The 16,014-nt window shown below is 55.8% G+C and overlaps 1 protein-coding gene across 1 annotated transcript in view; it reads right to left on the minus strand.

The window, feature by feature from the left end:
* The window catches only part of PLXNA4 (plexin A4), a 410,115-nt gene that overhangs the window by 45,288 nt on the left and 348,813 nt on the right, over positions 1-16,014 (minus strand). The window contains exons 14-20 of the mRNA XM_081038260.1: positions 15,067-15,184; positions 9,340-9,476; positions 8,094-8,258; positions 4,916-5,009; positions 4,208-4,447; positions 3,398-3,544; positions 2,558-2,792 (exon numbers count right to left, since the gene is read on the minus strand). Coding sequence (XP_080894386.1) covers positions 2,558-2,792; positions 3,398-3,544; positions 4,208-4,447; positions 4,916-5,009; positions 8,094-8,258; positions 9,340-9,476; positions 15,067-15,184 — 1,136 coding nt within the window. The remainder of the gene's footprint in view (positions 1-2,557; positions 2,793-3,397; positions 3,545-4,207; positions 4,448-4,915; positions 5,010-8,093; positions 8,259-9,339; positions 9,477-15,066; positions 15,185-16,014) is intronic.

Below are 16,014 nucleotides of genomic sequence, written 5' to 3' on the forward strand. Positions count from 1 at the left end.
TCGGGGGGCCGTGGAAGAACAGGGGACGGGCAGGGAGACGTTCCCGTGATGAAGGCTCTGTTTCTGATTCTGTGTTTTATAATGGGTTTCCTTCAGAACAATTTCTTCTGAAGTCCCAGTTCTGGGCCACGCAACTCACTGGAGCCCTCAAACCACCCCACGGGGCCAGATGGAGGCTCTGCCACACGAACATGTTCCCTCTGTATAAATTTGCAGGGTGGGTCTTTGTCCTTTCTTCCCCAAGGTGATGCTACTCAATGGGAAATTATGAGCTGTATGTGGGTACCGCTGTCTGTGGAGGCAGCTCAGGCCCCCAGGAGGTCACGAAGCAGTAAGCTGCCCCAGCCCAGAGAAAGTCTAGCCTGAAGCTGGGATCACACCCTGTGGTGAATATGGCCCTGCTCCCCGGCCGCCCTCTGCCGGGGAGGCAGTCAGAGGTGACAAACCCAGCCCTTCCCCGCTCCGCCTTTCTTCTCGGCACATGCACACACATACGTCCACACGTGTGCAAGCACAAACAGGCACGCATGCATGCTGCACACATGCGCACACACAATGAGAATTAGCACACGTTGGCAAAGAAAAACAGCTAGATGACCTCGACTAAGCAACACATTTTTCTATTTATATAAACACAGGGATAGCGAAAAAATAGTCTGGACTCAGAGGAGATTCACAGCCCTGCGTGGCTCTCGAAAAGCCCTTCAAAAGCAAGCCCTGTGTCCAGTGGGCTCTGGTGGTCCCAGGAACACAGCACGGCCACACCAGGCCTTTTCAACAGGAGGCCACTGCAGTGCTGACCTCAGGCCAACGGATCGCGGGTCCCTGGGCTTGAAGATGCCGAGGCTGCTCATTGGACAGCACAGCGGGGTGCCACCTGGGCCCCAGAGAGGCTGCTGCCACCTCTCCTGCGCTGCTCTCTTCCTGCACCCCAATATCCGATGGCAATGGTCACAGACACTGGGGGTCCTTGTCAAGGAAAGTGAGCCCGAAGGCAGAGCAACCCTAATGCATCCAAGAGGAACTTACACCAATGTGTGTGCACGTGTGTGTGTGTGTGTGTGTGTGTGTGTGTGTGTGTGAAAGAGGAGTCAGGAAGCCTTTTTGGCAAGTACTGTCATCAAAAGTCCCAATGAGCGCTCATGAATGTCCTGAATGAGGAAGACACGTGTGTGTCTGTGGGAGTGCGTGGGAATATGCGTGTGAACGTGCGTGTGCGTGCGAGTATGTGTGTGAGTACCTGCGTGATCGTCTGAGTGTGTGAGTGTGTCAGTGAGTGGGGTGTGAATGCACACGTGTGTGTGTTTATCCATCAGAAGGTCAGGCCTCTTCTGAATTGGTGTGCAGGTGACCTCCTGGCTCACTGTCAAGTTTTCAGGAAGTCACCTTCCCTGGACCCAAGCTAGCCAGCCCTGGGCACCCGGGGAAAATACTTCCATGGCTAATCCTACGTGTGCTTTGCTCTACGCGCCTCTGCCCGTGTGGGATGGCTCTCCCCTGGGGCCTGCTCTGACACTCCGCTGGCCTCCCTGTCTGGCTGCTAATTCTTCCTCCTCTGGAACTTCTGAGCGGAGGAGCCTGGCTTCACACTCCCCCTTGAGGCCCTTCCCAGTCGGGGTGCTCAGCTGGTGGGGAGGGAGCTGGCTTTTTATCAGTCTGCAGCTTTCCTTCAAGTCACCAAGTGCCTCCAACATTCAAAGCCTCCGTGCTTGCCACACATAAAAGAGATTCTAATCACTACACCTAATTAGAGGAAAGAGTACATTGCAGAGAAAAAAAATTAAGCAGCGTAAATATAATAAAAGGCAGTAATTAACGGTCCCAGAAGGCGAATGCAGCATTGACAGCTAAAGGATGTAGAGAGGGGAAGGAGTGGACCCACCGCCCCGTCACAGAGGCTTTCCTGCTGGGGACGTGAGAGCCCCAGGTACAAGCCGGATTTACTCCGCGTGTAAATCTACAGCAAAGAACCAGCTCAACCCTCCCGAGTGACTCATGAGATGATATCCTGGGGGTGACAAGCGTCTGACTCCTTAATTTCCTTCTTGGATTTGGTGCACCTGATTTTACTTTATGGTGGCGTTGGTAATGTTTTGAAATACAAGCTGTGAAACACTCGTCCTTGTGAATCTCAGATCAGCCCTACCGTTTTACCTTCCTTCTCAAGGAAGAGAGCTGAAGGTTGCCTGACTGTGTCATGTCCAGACACCCCAAGGTCTCCCGGAGAGGGGAGCAGAAAGCCCATCCGGCCAGGATTTGGGGCTGGGAAGTGCTCTCGTGGGATTTGAAACGAGCCCCGTTGGCCTTGGGGAAAGAGGGCAGGGGACACCTGAAGGAGGCTCAGCCTTGTCTGGCCTCCTCCAGGTGGGGCCTGCCAGGCGATGGCTTTGGTTGGGCCGCAGGCTCATTGACCAGAGTTAGAGATGCTGCAGGTGGACACCCAGCCCCTAGCACTGCCCACGGCCGCCCAGCCCACCGCTTGTGTGTGAGACACACGTGCACGCACACGCACACCCAGCCTGCAGCGTGCGGTCATGGCCACCTGGCCCCTCCGTACCTTCCTTGCACTCCAGGGCCACGCGGGACTCCAGGTTATCCATTTGCATCTGTAGTCGCTTGAGCGTGAGGTCGCTTTCGCGGGACTTGCGTTTGTAGGCGATGAGCACGGCCACGATGAAGATGATGAGGAGACCGCCTGCCACGGCAATGCTGACGATGGCGGGCAGGCTGAGCGGGCTGTCCGGGGCGATGTACACCATCCCCGGGGAGAACTCCATGCCACCAACACGGGCCTGGGGGCACAGCGGGCGAGAGGGGGCTGGGGGTGGGGGTAGAGCACCCTGCCGAGCAGCCCCTGGGGGTGACCAGGGCGGGTGGAGGAATGGTTCCAGGGAGCAGAATCATCTTGGTCGCAAACACAGAGGAGAGGGCATATAGGGGCTGGGGCAGGGGGTCTGGACGCCTCACAGCAGGAAAATCCACACATCCTCTCACTGTGGCGCCAACATATCATTCTCATAAGGAAACCACACACAACTGGGGTCCTAAAAGTCTGACACCAATGAGTAACTCCCCAAAGGACACTGTGGACCTGCCAGGTCAGCAGTGGTCCTTCCCGGAGGGTCCTCGTGCCTACGAAAGGCGATTTAGCACATCACTCCGTGCTTTCCTGCATTGCCTTCACTGTGGCACCAGCCAGGATAGAAGGAAGGACGGTACAGAAAAAGAAGGTGGAAGTAAGACAGGGAGCGGGGACTCAGGGCCTGGGGTAGCTAGGAGGAGAGTGGGAAGCAGGCTGGGTTCTCCTTCCGGGAAGCCGGCCCAGGATGGCGCTGGACCCCTCACACACAGCATTTCTATGCCCGCGGCATCCAGGGCGGGTTCCCGCCAGCCTCACCATCACTTTGTGCCTCCCGATGAGGTTGGGCGACTCGCAGAGCAGCTGCACATCGGACACCGTCACGGCGCACGGCTTCTCCCCGACCAGTACTGTGTAGTTGAGCTTCATGTTGCCCCCAGCCACCGGGGGGATCAGGTTCTTGCCCTGGATGGACAGAAAAAACCCCATTCCACCCCCCAGTCAGGGCCACAGCTATGGGTTGGCTGCGATGTCCTCCCACCCAGCGGTCCCGTCCTGCTGGTGAGCTGGTGGAGAAGCCACCTTCCATAGGAAGTCCCCAAAGGTCACAGTACGTATGCTATCATTCCCCCTTCCTCAGTGGGAAATCAGTAACCAAGGCTCTCTGGTGAGCTTCTCCCAAACGCTGCCTCAGAATCCTTCTCAACACAGAGCTGTGGTCAGCCACCACCAGTTGACTGATATCATCATAGCAGTTAAAATCAAAAGTTGCTCTCCAGGCTCCAAAGACACCCCATCCTGTGGTTTGCAAAAGGCTGCACAGGAGGAAACAGTATGAGCCTTGGACCTCCCACGTCCTGGACTCAGGGACAAACAAAGCTTGGGAATCAGATGGCCGGCGAAGACCTAGCTGCCCTGACCGGGTCTCCATGGCCTTCCCGTACAGAGTATGCCTGTCCCGACAGACACAGAGTGTGTTTACGTACTCCTATTACACTACCTCTGCTCGTCACAAAATTGGGCAGGAGCCCGTGGCTTCTGGCTTCCCCCTGTGCCTCGAGAAGCCCCCTCCTTCCACGCAGCGGCCTCCTTTCTTCCCACCTCCTGCCCCCCAGCCTCTCGGTCTACCTTAAGGATGATGGGTGTGCCGGGCTTGAGCTCCAGGATTCCCGAGGGACCGAAAGCCTCAAACACCGGGTTGGGATAGTAGGTGAAGTTGGTCTTGTTGAGGATTAGCAGGGACTGGACATTGTCGAGGATGAAGCCAAACTCCTCGGGCCTCTCGGTCAGGTCGGACTGGTGGTCAGGCCCCAGAGCGAGGGCCGGAGCCTGGCAGGTCATTTCCGTAGCATTCAGAACTTCACAGAGCTGGGGACGAGAGACAGGGAGACCATGCTGGGGATCTCTGCACACAGAGGGCCTCACCGCACCCACCGGGACCCCCACCACGCTACCATCCAGGTACACGTGGGTCACAGCTCCGTGTCAGCCAGGACCATACAGCTTGGGCACGCCAGCAGTAAGCTCTGTCGCTGGCACCTAGCTCTGCTTTGACCGTGGTGCGTGTGGCAATGACTAGGGTACCTCTCAGCTAAAGAGTGGAACTGGGGGTAGGAAGGATGGAGGAATAAGGGTAGAAAAGCCCAGAAGCGATTGTCTTCCATGCCTATACCCCAAGGTATGAAAATGCCCTCATGTCTGCTCCCTATGCCCCCATCCCAGTGCTCGGCTGTCATATGGGGTGGGCCATCCCGAGTACGCGGGGAGCCCCACACCCTTTAGAGAAGTGACATGCGGAATGGGCAGCCCCCAGGACCCCGGGCAGCCTGGACTCACATTGATGTGTTCCTTCCCTCCGTGCTTGGCACGGATCTGGGGATTCTGGATGAGGTCCAGGTGAGTCCCCCACACGGCGATGGGTGTGTTTCCGCTGACCAGGAAGAAAGAAGGAGGCGAGTAAACACAGGGACAGGAATAGCAATGATAATCCATCAGGCTGAGCCTGACGTTAGAGACATCGCTACCCGGGAGGCATGACAACGTTCCTGGGGACAGTGATGACAAGCTGACCGAATAATAATAAGGATGAGCTCTCAGCAGTCAAGGCGAAGACAGTGATGCCCAGATGGCCCTGGCCATCCTGTGCTGAGCCATTTCAGGCTGTGGACACCCCCTGGAGGCCAGGGCGGCAGCACGCCCTCTCGGCTCCCGCAGACCTGCTGACCCCAGCCAGCTGCTTCTCTGCAGCCCCCTGCCGTGTGTTCCTCCAGCCCTCACCAGTCTCAGGGACGTCTTCACAGTGGCCATGGCCGCGGGGACCAGCTCATCCTCACCAGACCCCTCAGGGTCTGAGCACAGCCTCCCCACGCTCCAGGGCAACCATACTTCATATTTCCACCTTCGAGGCGTCAGTCAGATGAGACCTGGGAAAGGCAGAGGCCCAGACACTCGGGAACCTCCCCTAGGCACGCAAATAGAAATGCTGGGACTCAGGTCTCCTTCACTCCGGGGGCTCAGGGTGGGATCAGGAGATTCATTTGCATGTAGTTTTTCAAAGGAACCCCGGATGCTATTGCCCTCCTCCAGGGCGGCCAAGAAGCTGACATGGGGTGAGGGCTATCGTCCTTGGGGACCACTCAAAGGAAAGGCACCACCATAGCCACAGCCAAGGGAGTATCTTCTAGAAGAATCCTGCTATCTACACAGTTAAGTAGCTATAAGCTTGGGGGGTAAAGAATCCTAGATGCCCACATTCATTTCAATCCCTCTCTCCATCTGCCCATTTTTACAGCCCCAGTTACTTCCCTCCCTATCTCACCTCCACCTGCCCTCTCTCAGGCACACACACACGCTCACACGCATGTACATATGCACATACATGCACGCAGGAAGATTCCTGTGACACCAAGAGGCGTTTCTGCCCATGGCAGAGTTTGAGAATGAGCTTCTGAAGTCCGGCCATCTCCCGACCTTCTCAACCATCAGTCCACCAGGCATTTCTCAGATGCCCCCACCTCTGTTCCTTAGCAGCCCAGGTGCCATAAGTAATGTCGACCCAGACATGCTGCACAGCCCCCTCCTCACCCCCATCACGGGTGACATTAACTGCAGCTAAACTCTGGAGTCGCTGGCGGACTCAGAACATGCCTCTACCCGCCCTCTTGATGAAAGCACGACTGGGGTGGGCTGCTAAGTGCCGGGCAGGACGGCACTTCTATTTCTGTGACGGTGGCATGAGGAAGAACAGAATCAAACCCGGCTGTGAACTCCTCAGGGAGCTACAGAGTTTGTCTTCGGCACAGGGGGCTACGCCAACTTCCTGGACTCACCAAGCCCTGTGGGCAAATCCGGGAATAGCTTTTTACGGGCTATTTCCCCTCTCGGTGCCTTATAGTGTTCATCTGCTGTAAGATGATGGCTAATGCTTATAAGGTTTGGGTCTTAGAGAGTAATTGCTGAGGACAAACAAATCTCATTTCAGGGAAGGCTGCTTTTTTTTGGGTGTAAGGCCGGGGTCAGCACACTCCTTCTGTAAAGGGCCAGAGAATAAATATTTCGGGCTTCCCAGGCCATGTGGTCTGCCACAGTCACTCAGCTCTGCTGATGTGGTGAGAAAGCAACCACAGACAAAACATATGTGAATGAGCATGTCTGTGTTCCAATAAAACTTTATTTACAAAAGCAGGCAGACAGCCAGATTTGGCCCTCAAGCTGGAGGTTGACTCCTGGTTGATAAGATGGTTCTCTGGACTGAACTCCCCCCTGACTCCGGCCTCAGCTTATAGAGACCATGTCTTCACGCTCTCCCCTCGGGTCCCCCTTCGGTCCCCCCAACACCGGACCCAAGCTGAAGCAGACAGGGAAGGGTGAGCACCGAGGGGCAGGAGGAATGGGAGCTGAGCCAGATACTACTACACTATTCATTTGCGTCTCCCTTAATTCTCTCGGGTCCCCTGAGAGGGAGTTGACTGATGGGAAACCCTGGACCCAGGGAGGTTAAGTCGCCTTTAAGCTCACGTGGCTGCTAAGCAGTGGAGCTGGGCTGAGCCCACTCCTGACTCCAAGCCTTTGTTCTATGCTCCACTTGGCCTCTGAAGCAGCGATTTCCCCATTATCACCAGGGGCCTTGCTGTCAGGATGCCGTCTGCAGCCCCTTCTCATGACCATGCGTCCTCCAGGGCCTGGAGAAGCAGACTCACGCTGCCGGCCCACAGTTCCGTCTCTGACGGGAGACCCCCACTGCAGGCCCCACCGAGCCAGGCTGGAGAGGGTCCCTAGGAGACTCCAGAGTTTCCAAAGCCCCAGGTGGATCCCTTCAAAGGTGGAGGCCCTGGCAGATGACCCAAGGCAGCCTGCGAAGGCTAAGCCAGAGCAGCACTGGAGGCTCATCCCATAATAGCATCATACTGGGCTCCGCCATGTAGGAAACGTGGTCGGTCTCCTCTCATCGGACACTCGGGAAAGAGCGGGGAAGAAGACCTAGTCCCTGCCCATGAGGGGTCTGCAGTGGAGGGAAGGACAAAGGCAACTAGTCAGGGGTGAGAAGACGAAGGACGGCAGGAGCTACAGAAGCACAGAGGACGGACATTGGAACTGGTGGTCAGGATGTGCTTTCCTTCCAGAGCAGACTAAGGAGAAGCTGGATCTGATCTTCCTTCCTCCTACACTCCTCAGCAGGACTCGAATTATGGCCCATATTCGTGAGGTTTAGGGGAGTAGGACTGACACCTCTCCCACCAGTCACTGTGGGGGAATGTGGTCCCCAAGTCTGAAGCTCATCATTCCTCCGAGTAGAGGCGACGGGCTCTTGCTGGTCAGACCGTGGCCTTCAGGGCCAGGCCCTGCTCAGACGTGCTCTCCGGGGACGGCGGGAGCCGGGGCAGGAAGGTCTTCTGATTTGGGGAGTGCTGTCAACCCACCCCAGTTCCTCAGTCCCCAAAGCAGGACTTGGCCCCCAGCACTCTCCTGGGCTTTGGAGAGCAGAGGAAGGCAGGCGAGGGTGGGCAGTTCCTACCTGACGATGCTCCAGTCGGGCTCAATCCGCACGATGGTGGGGTCCTCCACGTACCGGAAGAGCAGGTCCTGCTGGATCTTGGCCCTGTCCACCTGCACCGTCACTTTCATGTCCAGCACCTCCTCCGAGGATGTGGTGTTGCAGACGATGTAGGATGCGGAGCGCCTGCAGGGAGGGGAGACGTGGAGCTGGGCTCCTGGGGGTGCAGGGGCGCGGTGGGCCTGTCAGACCCCTCCCAACCCATCCCTGTGGCAGGCAGCTCGGAGGCAATGGGGAGCGCGGCCTCACATATACAGACAGGTGCTGGGCCCTCTTTGACATGAGGCCTGGTCCTTGGGGCCTGTCTTCAGCCTGCCTCACCCCATTCTCAGCAAGAATCCTGCTAAGTCAGTTTAGCAAGAATCCCCCCACCCTTGATATCTGGGCATGCTGGCCGGCCTCCAGCCAGAATCCTGCTAAGTTGGTTTCGTAAGGTCACCCTATCCTTACTATTTCCTCTTAGTAACTGTCCACCCACTGACCCCTCCCCTCTGCTTGTTGGGTGTAAATTCCCAGCTGTCTTTGCTGTACCTGGAGGTGAGGCCTAGGTCTCTCCTCTATTGCATGACACCCACTGCAACGGTCCTGAATGAACTCTTCTTTACCATGTGAACAAGTGGCACGGTCACAAGTGTTACTAAATGCAAGGCCTGGTGTGACTTCAGATCTGTTAGGGCCCTCAGCATGGCTCCCTCCCGGGAAAACCTCTCTCTGCAGAACCTCCCATCTCCTGCCATATCTCCTAGAGTTCTTCCCTAGACACACCTCCTGCCTTCCTCCTGACCTGTCCCCCAGGTTCCCGACTCATGGAAGGCATGGATAGTGGGACCAGGGGAGAGAAACTTGGGTTGCATTTGGAGAGTCAATCTTCGCTAGCTAGGCTGCTGCCCCGACCAGCTCTGAGCAATGCCAGCTGGCTCTGTGGCAGCTCGCAAGGAGCTACCCTGGGGGAAGGCACTCTGGGTTCCAAACTGTGCCCTACGGAGCCCTCGGTGTTCTGCACCGTAGGTGGCATGGGGCACCTTGGAGACATGGTGGCAGCAAGTGGCACAAGGGACCATCCAGGGAACTGAGACAACCCTCCACAGCCAGGGTGCCCAGGAAGCCGTCTCCCAAAGAGAACGGCCACTTTCCAGAAAGGAGGACGCCCGGCAGAGGTCGGCCCCTCTCTGTGCTGTGCAGCCCAGAGCCTGCCCGGCGGTGTTACCTGTGGAAGAGGCAGGGCTGCTTCCCGAACATCACCACCACGTTGCTGCCCGCGTTCAGGTTGGTGCCCGTGATGGTCACCTGTGTGCCCCCGGACATGGGCCCCCGGCTGGGCTTCAGGTCTAAGAGAGTCAGCGTCTGTGTAGGAAAGGATCTGGCCTGAGGCGCAACCAGGATGGGCCGGGCCCGCGGGCCACCTTCTGGAATCCTTACTAACGGTGACCTCCCAGAGAGCCGGCCGGTTTCCTTAGGCTTGTGTGGCTCGGCAATGTTCTGGTCCCTGGGAACTTGTCTCTCTATGTTAGTAATAGTAGTAATAATAATAGCTGCTATGTACTGAGTTTTTAAGTGGCAGGACTTACATCTTCATATATATAAATAATTTAATATATATTAAATATATATATAAATAATGGCACTGCTCAATCAATGCTACAAGGTAGGTATTATTATCCATCTTACAGACGAGATTCAGAGATGTCAGGCAAAGTTTCCAAGGTCACACAGCAGAAAAGTGGCACAACTGACACCGGACTCCAGAGCGCTGGTTGTCCGGCCCCTCTCCAGTCTCCAGTCCCATTTGCTTCTGGAAGGTGATCTGCCCCTTCCACAGGCCTCTCAGAGAGCTGCCAGAAGCTTCCAGGGCCAGACCAGTGCGCTGTGAGGGCCGCAGAGAAATCCAGGGGGAGATGCAAAGAAGGGTCAGAGGATTGAGGGAGGAGTCACATTGGGGATGGGGTGGGGGCATGCTGGGAGTTGACGATTTGGAGTTGCAGTGTGTTCTTTCATTAGCATTTTAATGGAAAAAAACTTTCTTCACTCCCAGGTGAGAAGTCTGTATCTGCATTTAAATGAAGATTTCTCTCCACGCCCCCCCCCACGCGGCCCCCTCAAAGAATTCTACACGGGAAAGTTGAACTCACTCAGCTCCTTGGAGTGGGAAGGCAGCCTCCCCACAGAGAGGCCTGGATCCATCACACTGGAGAAGAGAAGCCTGAGGCCTGTGGTCTGGCATGGCTGTGCCCCAATCCGGGCGCAGGGCGCAGTGCACATGCGCGCGGGGACACACGCTGACCTCTGCATGGACACCAGCCCATGCAGACCCGGTCCTGCCATCCCCGCAGTACCCACCAAGCTGAGGATACCTTATTCTGGCTCTGCTACTGGCTCTACCCGAGACCCCAACAAGGGTGAGGTGAGGTGGGGAAAGAGCCTTCCTTTCTCAGCTCTGTCTGGATCTCCACGCTGTGTGACTCAGGACAAGTCACTTCATCTTTTTGATGACAAAATCAGGGAGCTGGGTCAGAACGTGGCTATCTCAAAGGCGCCTGACTGTTTCCTGGTGCTGTAACTCGGTGTCACCTCCTACAATGGGTGTCTTTGCCCCAACTGTCTGTAAAGGGAGAGCTTTCAATCCTGGATCCTGCTGACCTCCCCAGAGGGAAGGGAAAGGAGGGAGGGAGGGAGGGAGGGAGGAGAGAGAGAGAGAGAGAGAGAGAGAGAGAGAGAGAGAGAGAGAGAGAGAGAGAGAGAACGTCCAAGCCAGTGCCCAGTTTCTAATCAGGGAAGGTGGTGGTGATGGTGGGATGGATTTTCCCAGAGACAATCAAACCCAGGGAAGTTAAGATAGAAGGGATGGAGGGCAACGTGAAAGGAGAACAGGCTCCCTGGTGTGTGTGTGTGTGGGGGGGGGGAGGGTCTTAGTAACCCTTGCTGGCTTTGCCCATATACTCCAGTCAGCACAGGCTGGGGGGGAGCGGGAGGGGGTTGTCCTGGGGGCTGAGGGAGGACAATATGGAGACATGTTTTAAAATTGTGAAGAAACTATTAATTATTCGAGACATGCTTCATAACTATTTCACAGTGGGTTTGCACAGGAAAACAAATCCCGCCTTGTTTGCCATCTCTTCACTTGGCTCCCTGGATGGAGGTAGAGGGAAGGGAAAAGTACTGTCTCCAAGGAGGTTTCTAGAGACAGAACCGGTGACAAGGCCAAGATGCATCACAGAGACTGGCCTGATTTGTGGAGGGAAACTGAGGGAGACCCGAACCTTGTCCCCAAGCTCACCCCTGGGAAGGAGCCCCCCAGCATGCTCCAGAGCCTGAGGCATCCCTGAAAACGGGTTCCCCAGCATGCCCCAAATCCCAGAGGAGCCCTGGGAAGGGGCTCCCCAGCTGAATCCAGAGTCCAGAGGAGATAGGGGCTTCTGTGTGGGACCCAAATTGTTCAACCTGCGAGGTGCCTAGCAAAGCCCGACGACAATGAGGGCTCCGAGTGCTGGGGAGCGTGAGAAAGGGCCATTCTGTCTCTTCCAGCCTCCCTGCTGAGTCATGGGGACCCCTGCCCTTCATTTCTACTCTGAACCCCTAGGAGAGCCTCAACCCCTGGGCCTTCAAATGCAAATTGGGGTCTGGAGAGGAGACTGGGGTCCCGCACCACCATTCTTCCTCCCTGAAAGTCTCCCCCTGTGGACACACAGCACCAGGACAGTTCTTCAGAGATGCCCCTCAAACAGAAAAGCGACACTAGCGTTTGAGTCCCAGGGACCCATTAGACCAATGCATTTTTGCCGGTGGCAACAACTCTCTTGTTTCCTGACCTGCCTGTCTGCCCCCACCTCCCCTCCTCCCCGCCCACCCCCTTCTCTCTCCCTCCCTCCTGCTCCCACCTCTGGTGCATTTCCACGGCACACCTTATCCCAGGAACAGCTTCGCACCAGTCAGGAGGCACACAGAAAGCCACAATGTGCCTTGTATAGACCCTGCCTTTCCATCGGCTCCTTCCATGAAGCCCTGCCTGAATACCCTCCATCCAACCCCATACTGCGCTGGGTAGAAACAATCACACAGGCAAGACCGACCTCCCTGAAAGCAGAAGGGGCTTTGGATTATCTACCACGTAGACGTTGTAAGGATGAAGTCCAAGAGCATATACCAGCAGGCACGTGGTAAATGATCACCGCTGCTACTCCTGGGCCCATGGTCCTCCACCGGGGCTGCCGGTGGAATCTCCTGAGCGGCTCCGTGCCCCACCTGCAGGCTGTGATTTAGCTCAGGAGGGCTACAGAGCATTTTGCCGAAAGACCCTCAAGGTAGCCCAAGGTGTGAAGTGCGTTAGAACTGCCGAAGCACCATGGGGCTGGCAAAGAAATCAGCAACCTGAGTTTCATCTCCAAAGACTGACTGGTGGGACAGAGGGGAGGGCCCCGGGAGGCAACACCGAGAGCCAGTGTGGGAAGATGCAGAGGGTCCTGGGTGAGCAGGACCGGGCCAGCCTGGGAGAAGGCTGAGGAGTGGGGCAGGGGCAGGGCCTGGGAGAACGCGAGGATATGGCTTAGGGCAGTGTGGGGAAGGAGACAGGGCAGGAAGGGGGGGCAGGCTGAAGCGAGAGGATTGGACAGCCCAGGGAACTTAGAGCCCAGCTAGAGGCAGTGGGTGCCCTGGGCCCTTCTTGGGGGATTTAAGGAAGCCATGGTGGAGAGTGAGACTCCAGGACATGGTGACGATGTGGAACTAGGGGAAGCTGAGCCACAGTTTGCCAAGTGTGGGGCTGGGTGACAGGCCTCTGACAGAAATGGGCAGGTGAGTGGGATGCATTGTTTCTGGGAGCTGACAGCCGGGGTGGGACAGGGGAGGTGATGGCAGGACATCCAGAGGCAGGAGCCTCTGAGCGAGGCACAGAGGTGAGAGGCCTGGCTGCAGGCACAGCAGAGACAGCAAAGGCCCAGAGGAAACATCTGCTTCATGAGGTAGTGGCTGTTCCCAGGACCATTCGCTTTGTCACTGCCAAGCGTCCACAGGATAAAACCTGTTCCGGGCAGCTGACTGGCCAAGGAAATCCAGGGCTTGCGTTGGCCATGCAGCAGGGGCCTGCCTTCGCCACAGCCACCAGGCAATTTCCGAGCCAGATTTCGTGGCCAGGTTCGGCATGCCAGGCCACACGTCTCAGATACCTGGTGAGTGTTGTCTCTCCCTGTCTCAGTGTCTCTCTCCCTCTCATTGTCTCTGCTCTGCCGGAATAACAACGTGTGTATGTGCGTGTCTGTAGATTACAAATATATGTATATGTTGTCTAAATATATATACACTTAGCACTCATTGTTTCAAGGTATATAATATCGGGATTAACTTGGAAATTCCCTCAATCTTTTCAGAAGATGGTGGGGGTACAAATCCTAAACACACAGGTAAAACTACACATCCATTAGACCCGTTACATATATGTGTTCTTCTGCATGGGTTCCTGTGTGTGTGCAGTGACAGACAACTGTGCGTGTAAGTCAGTTGGTTCTCAAAGAGTAGAGGGAAGGGTGGGGGGAGCAAAGAGCCGGGCCCCGGCCAGGAGGGGCGTCTGATGCATGGCCCCCCCAGGTCGGCGGTCCCCACTTTGCTGTCTGCACGCGAGTCCTGCATCTTACCTCTCCTGGACCAGGTGCCTCCTGAGGGAGGGGCGGGGGCTGTTTTGGTCTGATTCATCACGGTGGCACCCACAAGCCAGGGCCATCAAATTATATTATCAAATCCAATCAATTTAGCAAGTCTTTATCAAACAATCTACTGAGAGGTATTGTGCAAGGTGATAAATGGTTGTCTGCTGAGTGGAGAAAGGAGAAAGAGGAGGACGGCAGATGAAAAAGAAAAGGAAGGAGGGAGGGAAGGAGGGAAGAAAGGAAGGAAGGAAGAAGGATGAAAACTGGGCTCCCCGTGACATATTTCAGGGCATTTGATGATCAGGCATAACATCCATCATTCAGGTTTCCAACTTCCCAAAGCCGCTCAGCATCATGAGGAAATTCTAGCATCACTGCTGTTGTTAACCTGAGAAGTTAACTGGCTGGGGAAGCAGTTTGGAGAATGACGCAGGCAGGGGATGGGCTCATGTCTCCAGAATCCCTGCCATCCCAAGGTTGAGAGGATGCGAAAGCCACTGCCCCATAGAAGCCCTCACCCTGGACAGCCAGGCGCTGGCCAGGCAGCCTTTGCAGCCCCAGGGAGCGTCCAGGCTGGAGGGAATTGGGGGGGTTGGGTGAGGTCTGCAGAGCGGCCTTGGGATGGGGAGGGAGAGGCAGGGAAAGCGGTGTTGGGGTGGGAGCGGGTAACAGAGCAGGTAGAGGAAGGCGGAGTGAGTGCAGGTGAGATGTGGGATACTGAGGTGGGTTCAGGAGATCATGGGATGATGGTGAGTGGAGAAGGTGGGAGGAGTGAGGGTGATGGGATGGAAACGCAGGGTGCCAGGGGGTAGGGGACACGGCAGGCCACGGCACCATAGCCCAGGTGGCAAGCACAGAAATCATAAAGGACAGGATTCTAGAAGTAATAAACCTATTTTACGTCATTTTCCCCACATACCAAGGGCAGTGCTATTATTATCACCATCCCTGTTTTAGAAATGAAGACGCTGAAGCACAGAAGGGTCAGCAGCTTGTCCAGGTCCACTCAGTAAGTGGCAGAACCAGGGCTCAAAGCCCAGGTGTCCTGATGCGCAGCCCATGCTCTCACCTTCTATGCCACACGGCCACTCAGGCCTGAGAGCCAAAGCCATTGGAACCACACCCCAGGCACAGCACAGCCTGGATTTGAACCCAGGTCTTCTAGACTTCCAAGGCGGTGCTCTCACGTGCTGTAGCACAGGCCTCCCGTGACCTCGCCCTGGGTCTCGAGGGGCCAGCAGTCGTGGTAATAAGGTCTCTGACCTGCACTTGGCATGGCCACTGGGGCCGGGACTCACCATGAAGTAATAGAGCTGGGAGGACCGGGCCATGAACTCAGGCCGACACACGGCCACACAGATCTCCACGAAGCCGGCGTGCTGGCTGGGCTTGGCCTCCCCCATTTCGCACACGATCCTGCGGGGAGGAGAGGACAGACCCCACGGGTCACAGGAGAGTCACAGGACTCCCAGCGGTACCCCAGGGCCCCACTCTCTGCAGGAGGACCTCAGGAAGGGGCGGGCAAGGAGGTGAGGCACCCTAGATTCTTCCTTGCAGGGGCTCCTCCTTGGTTCTCAGGAAATGAGCAACATGGTTTACAGGGGTCTCCTTGGAGGCCTAGGAGAGGGTCCCTGCTTCTGACCTGACCCCCAGTCCCAAACATGAATTATTCACGCTGTTGTGAATTATAGTGCAGGTGGTGCTTCAGCCAAACAGGAATAGAGCTGATGGCCCAGAGAGGTAAAGTGACTTATCCAAGGGCCCACAGCAAGTCAGATGGAGCCTTGGAGCAGACCTAAGGTTTTCAGGTCCTAGCCAAGGAGCTCTTAGCTCCCAATCCATAGACTTCCTCATGCTTTCTGCTCCCAGCCCCAGCTAGGGGCCTGGTGAGCAAGGACATAGTCTTGCTGCGGAGGGGAGGGGTGGGTGCGTGGAGGAGAGTTACCCATTTTCCCCTTTTTACACATTTTTATTCTTTTAATTACAAACTCTGTTCATGCCCTTTGAAAACAAGACAGTACAGAAGTGTGACAATGAAAAAGTTAAGTGTCCCTTTCTTCACTCCTAACCTCTCCGAAAACTTTGGTATGTATATCTTTGCAGACCTTTTTCTAGATCTATGCAACTATACATAATACATATATAAATACAATATATATTTATAAAACATAAATATAATCTCCATTTTACACATGAAGAAACTGAGGCACAGAAAAATTAGGCCACTTGCCCCAATACATATATTT

The sequence above is a fragment of the Rhinolophus hipposideros genome, assembly GCF_964194185.1.
Source record: "Rhinolophus hipposideros genome assembly, chromosome: 25".
NCBI classification, from domain to species: domain Eukaryota; kingdom Metazoa; phylum Chordata; class Mammalia; order Chiroptera; family Rhinolophidae; genus Rhinolophus; species Rhinolophus hipposideros.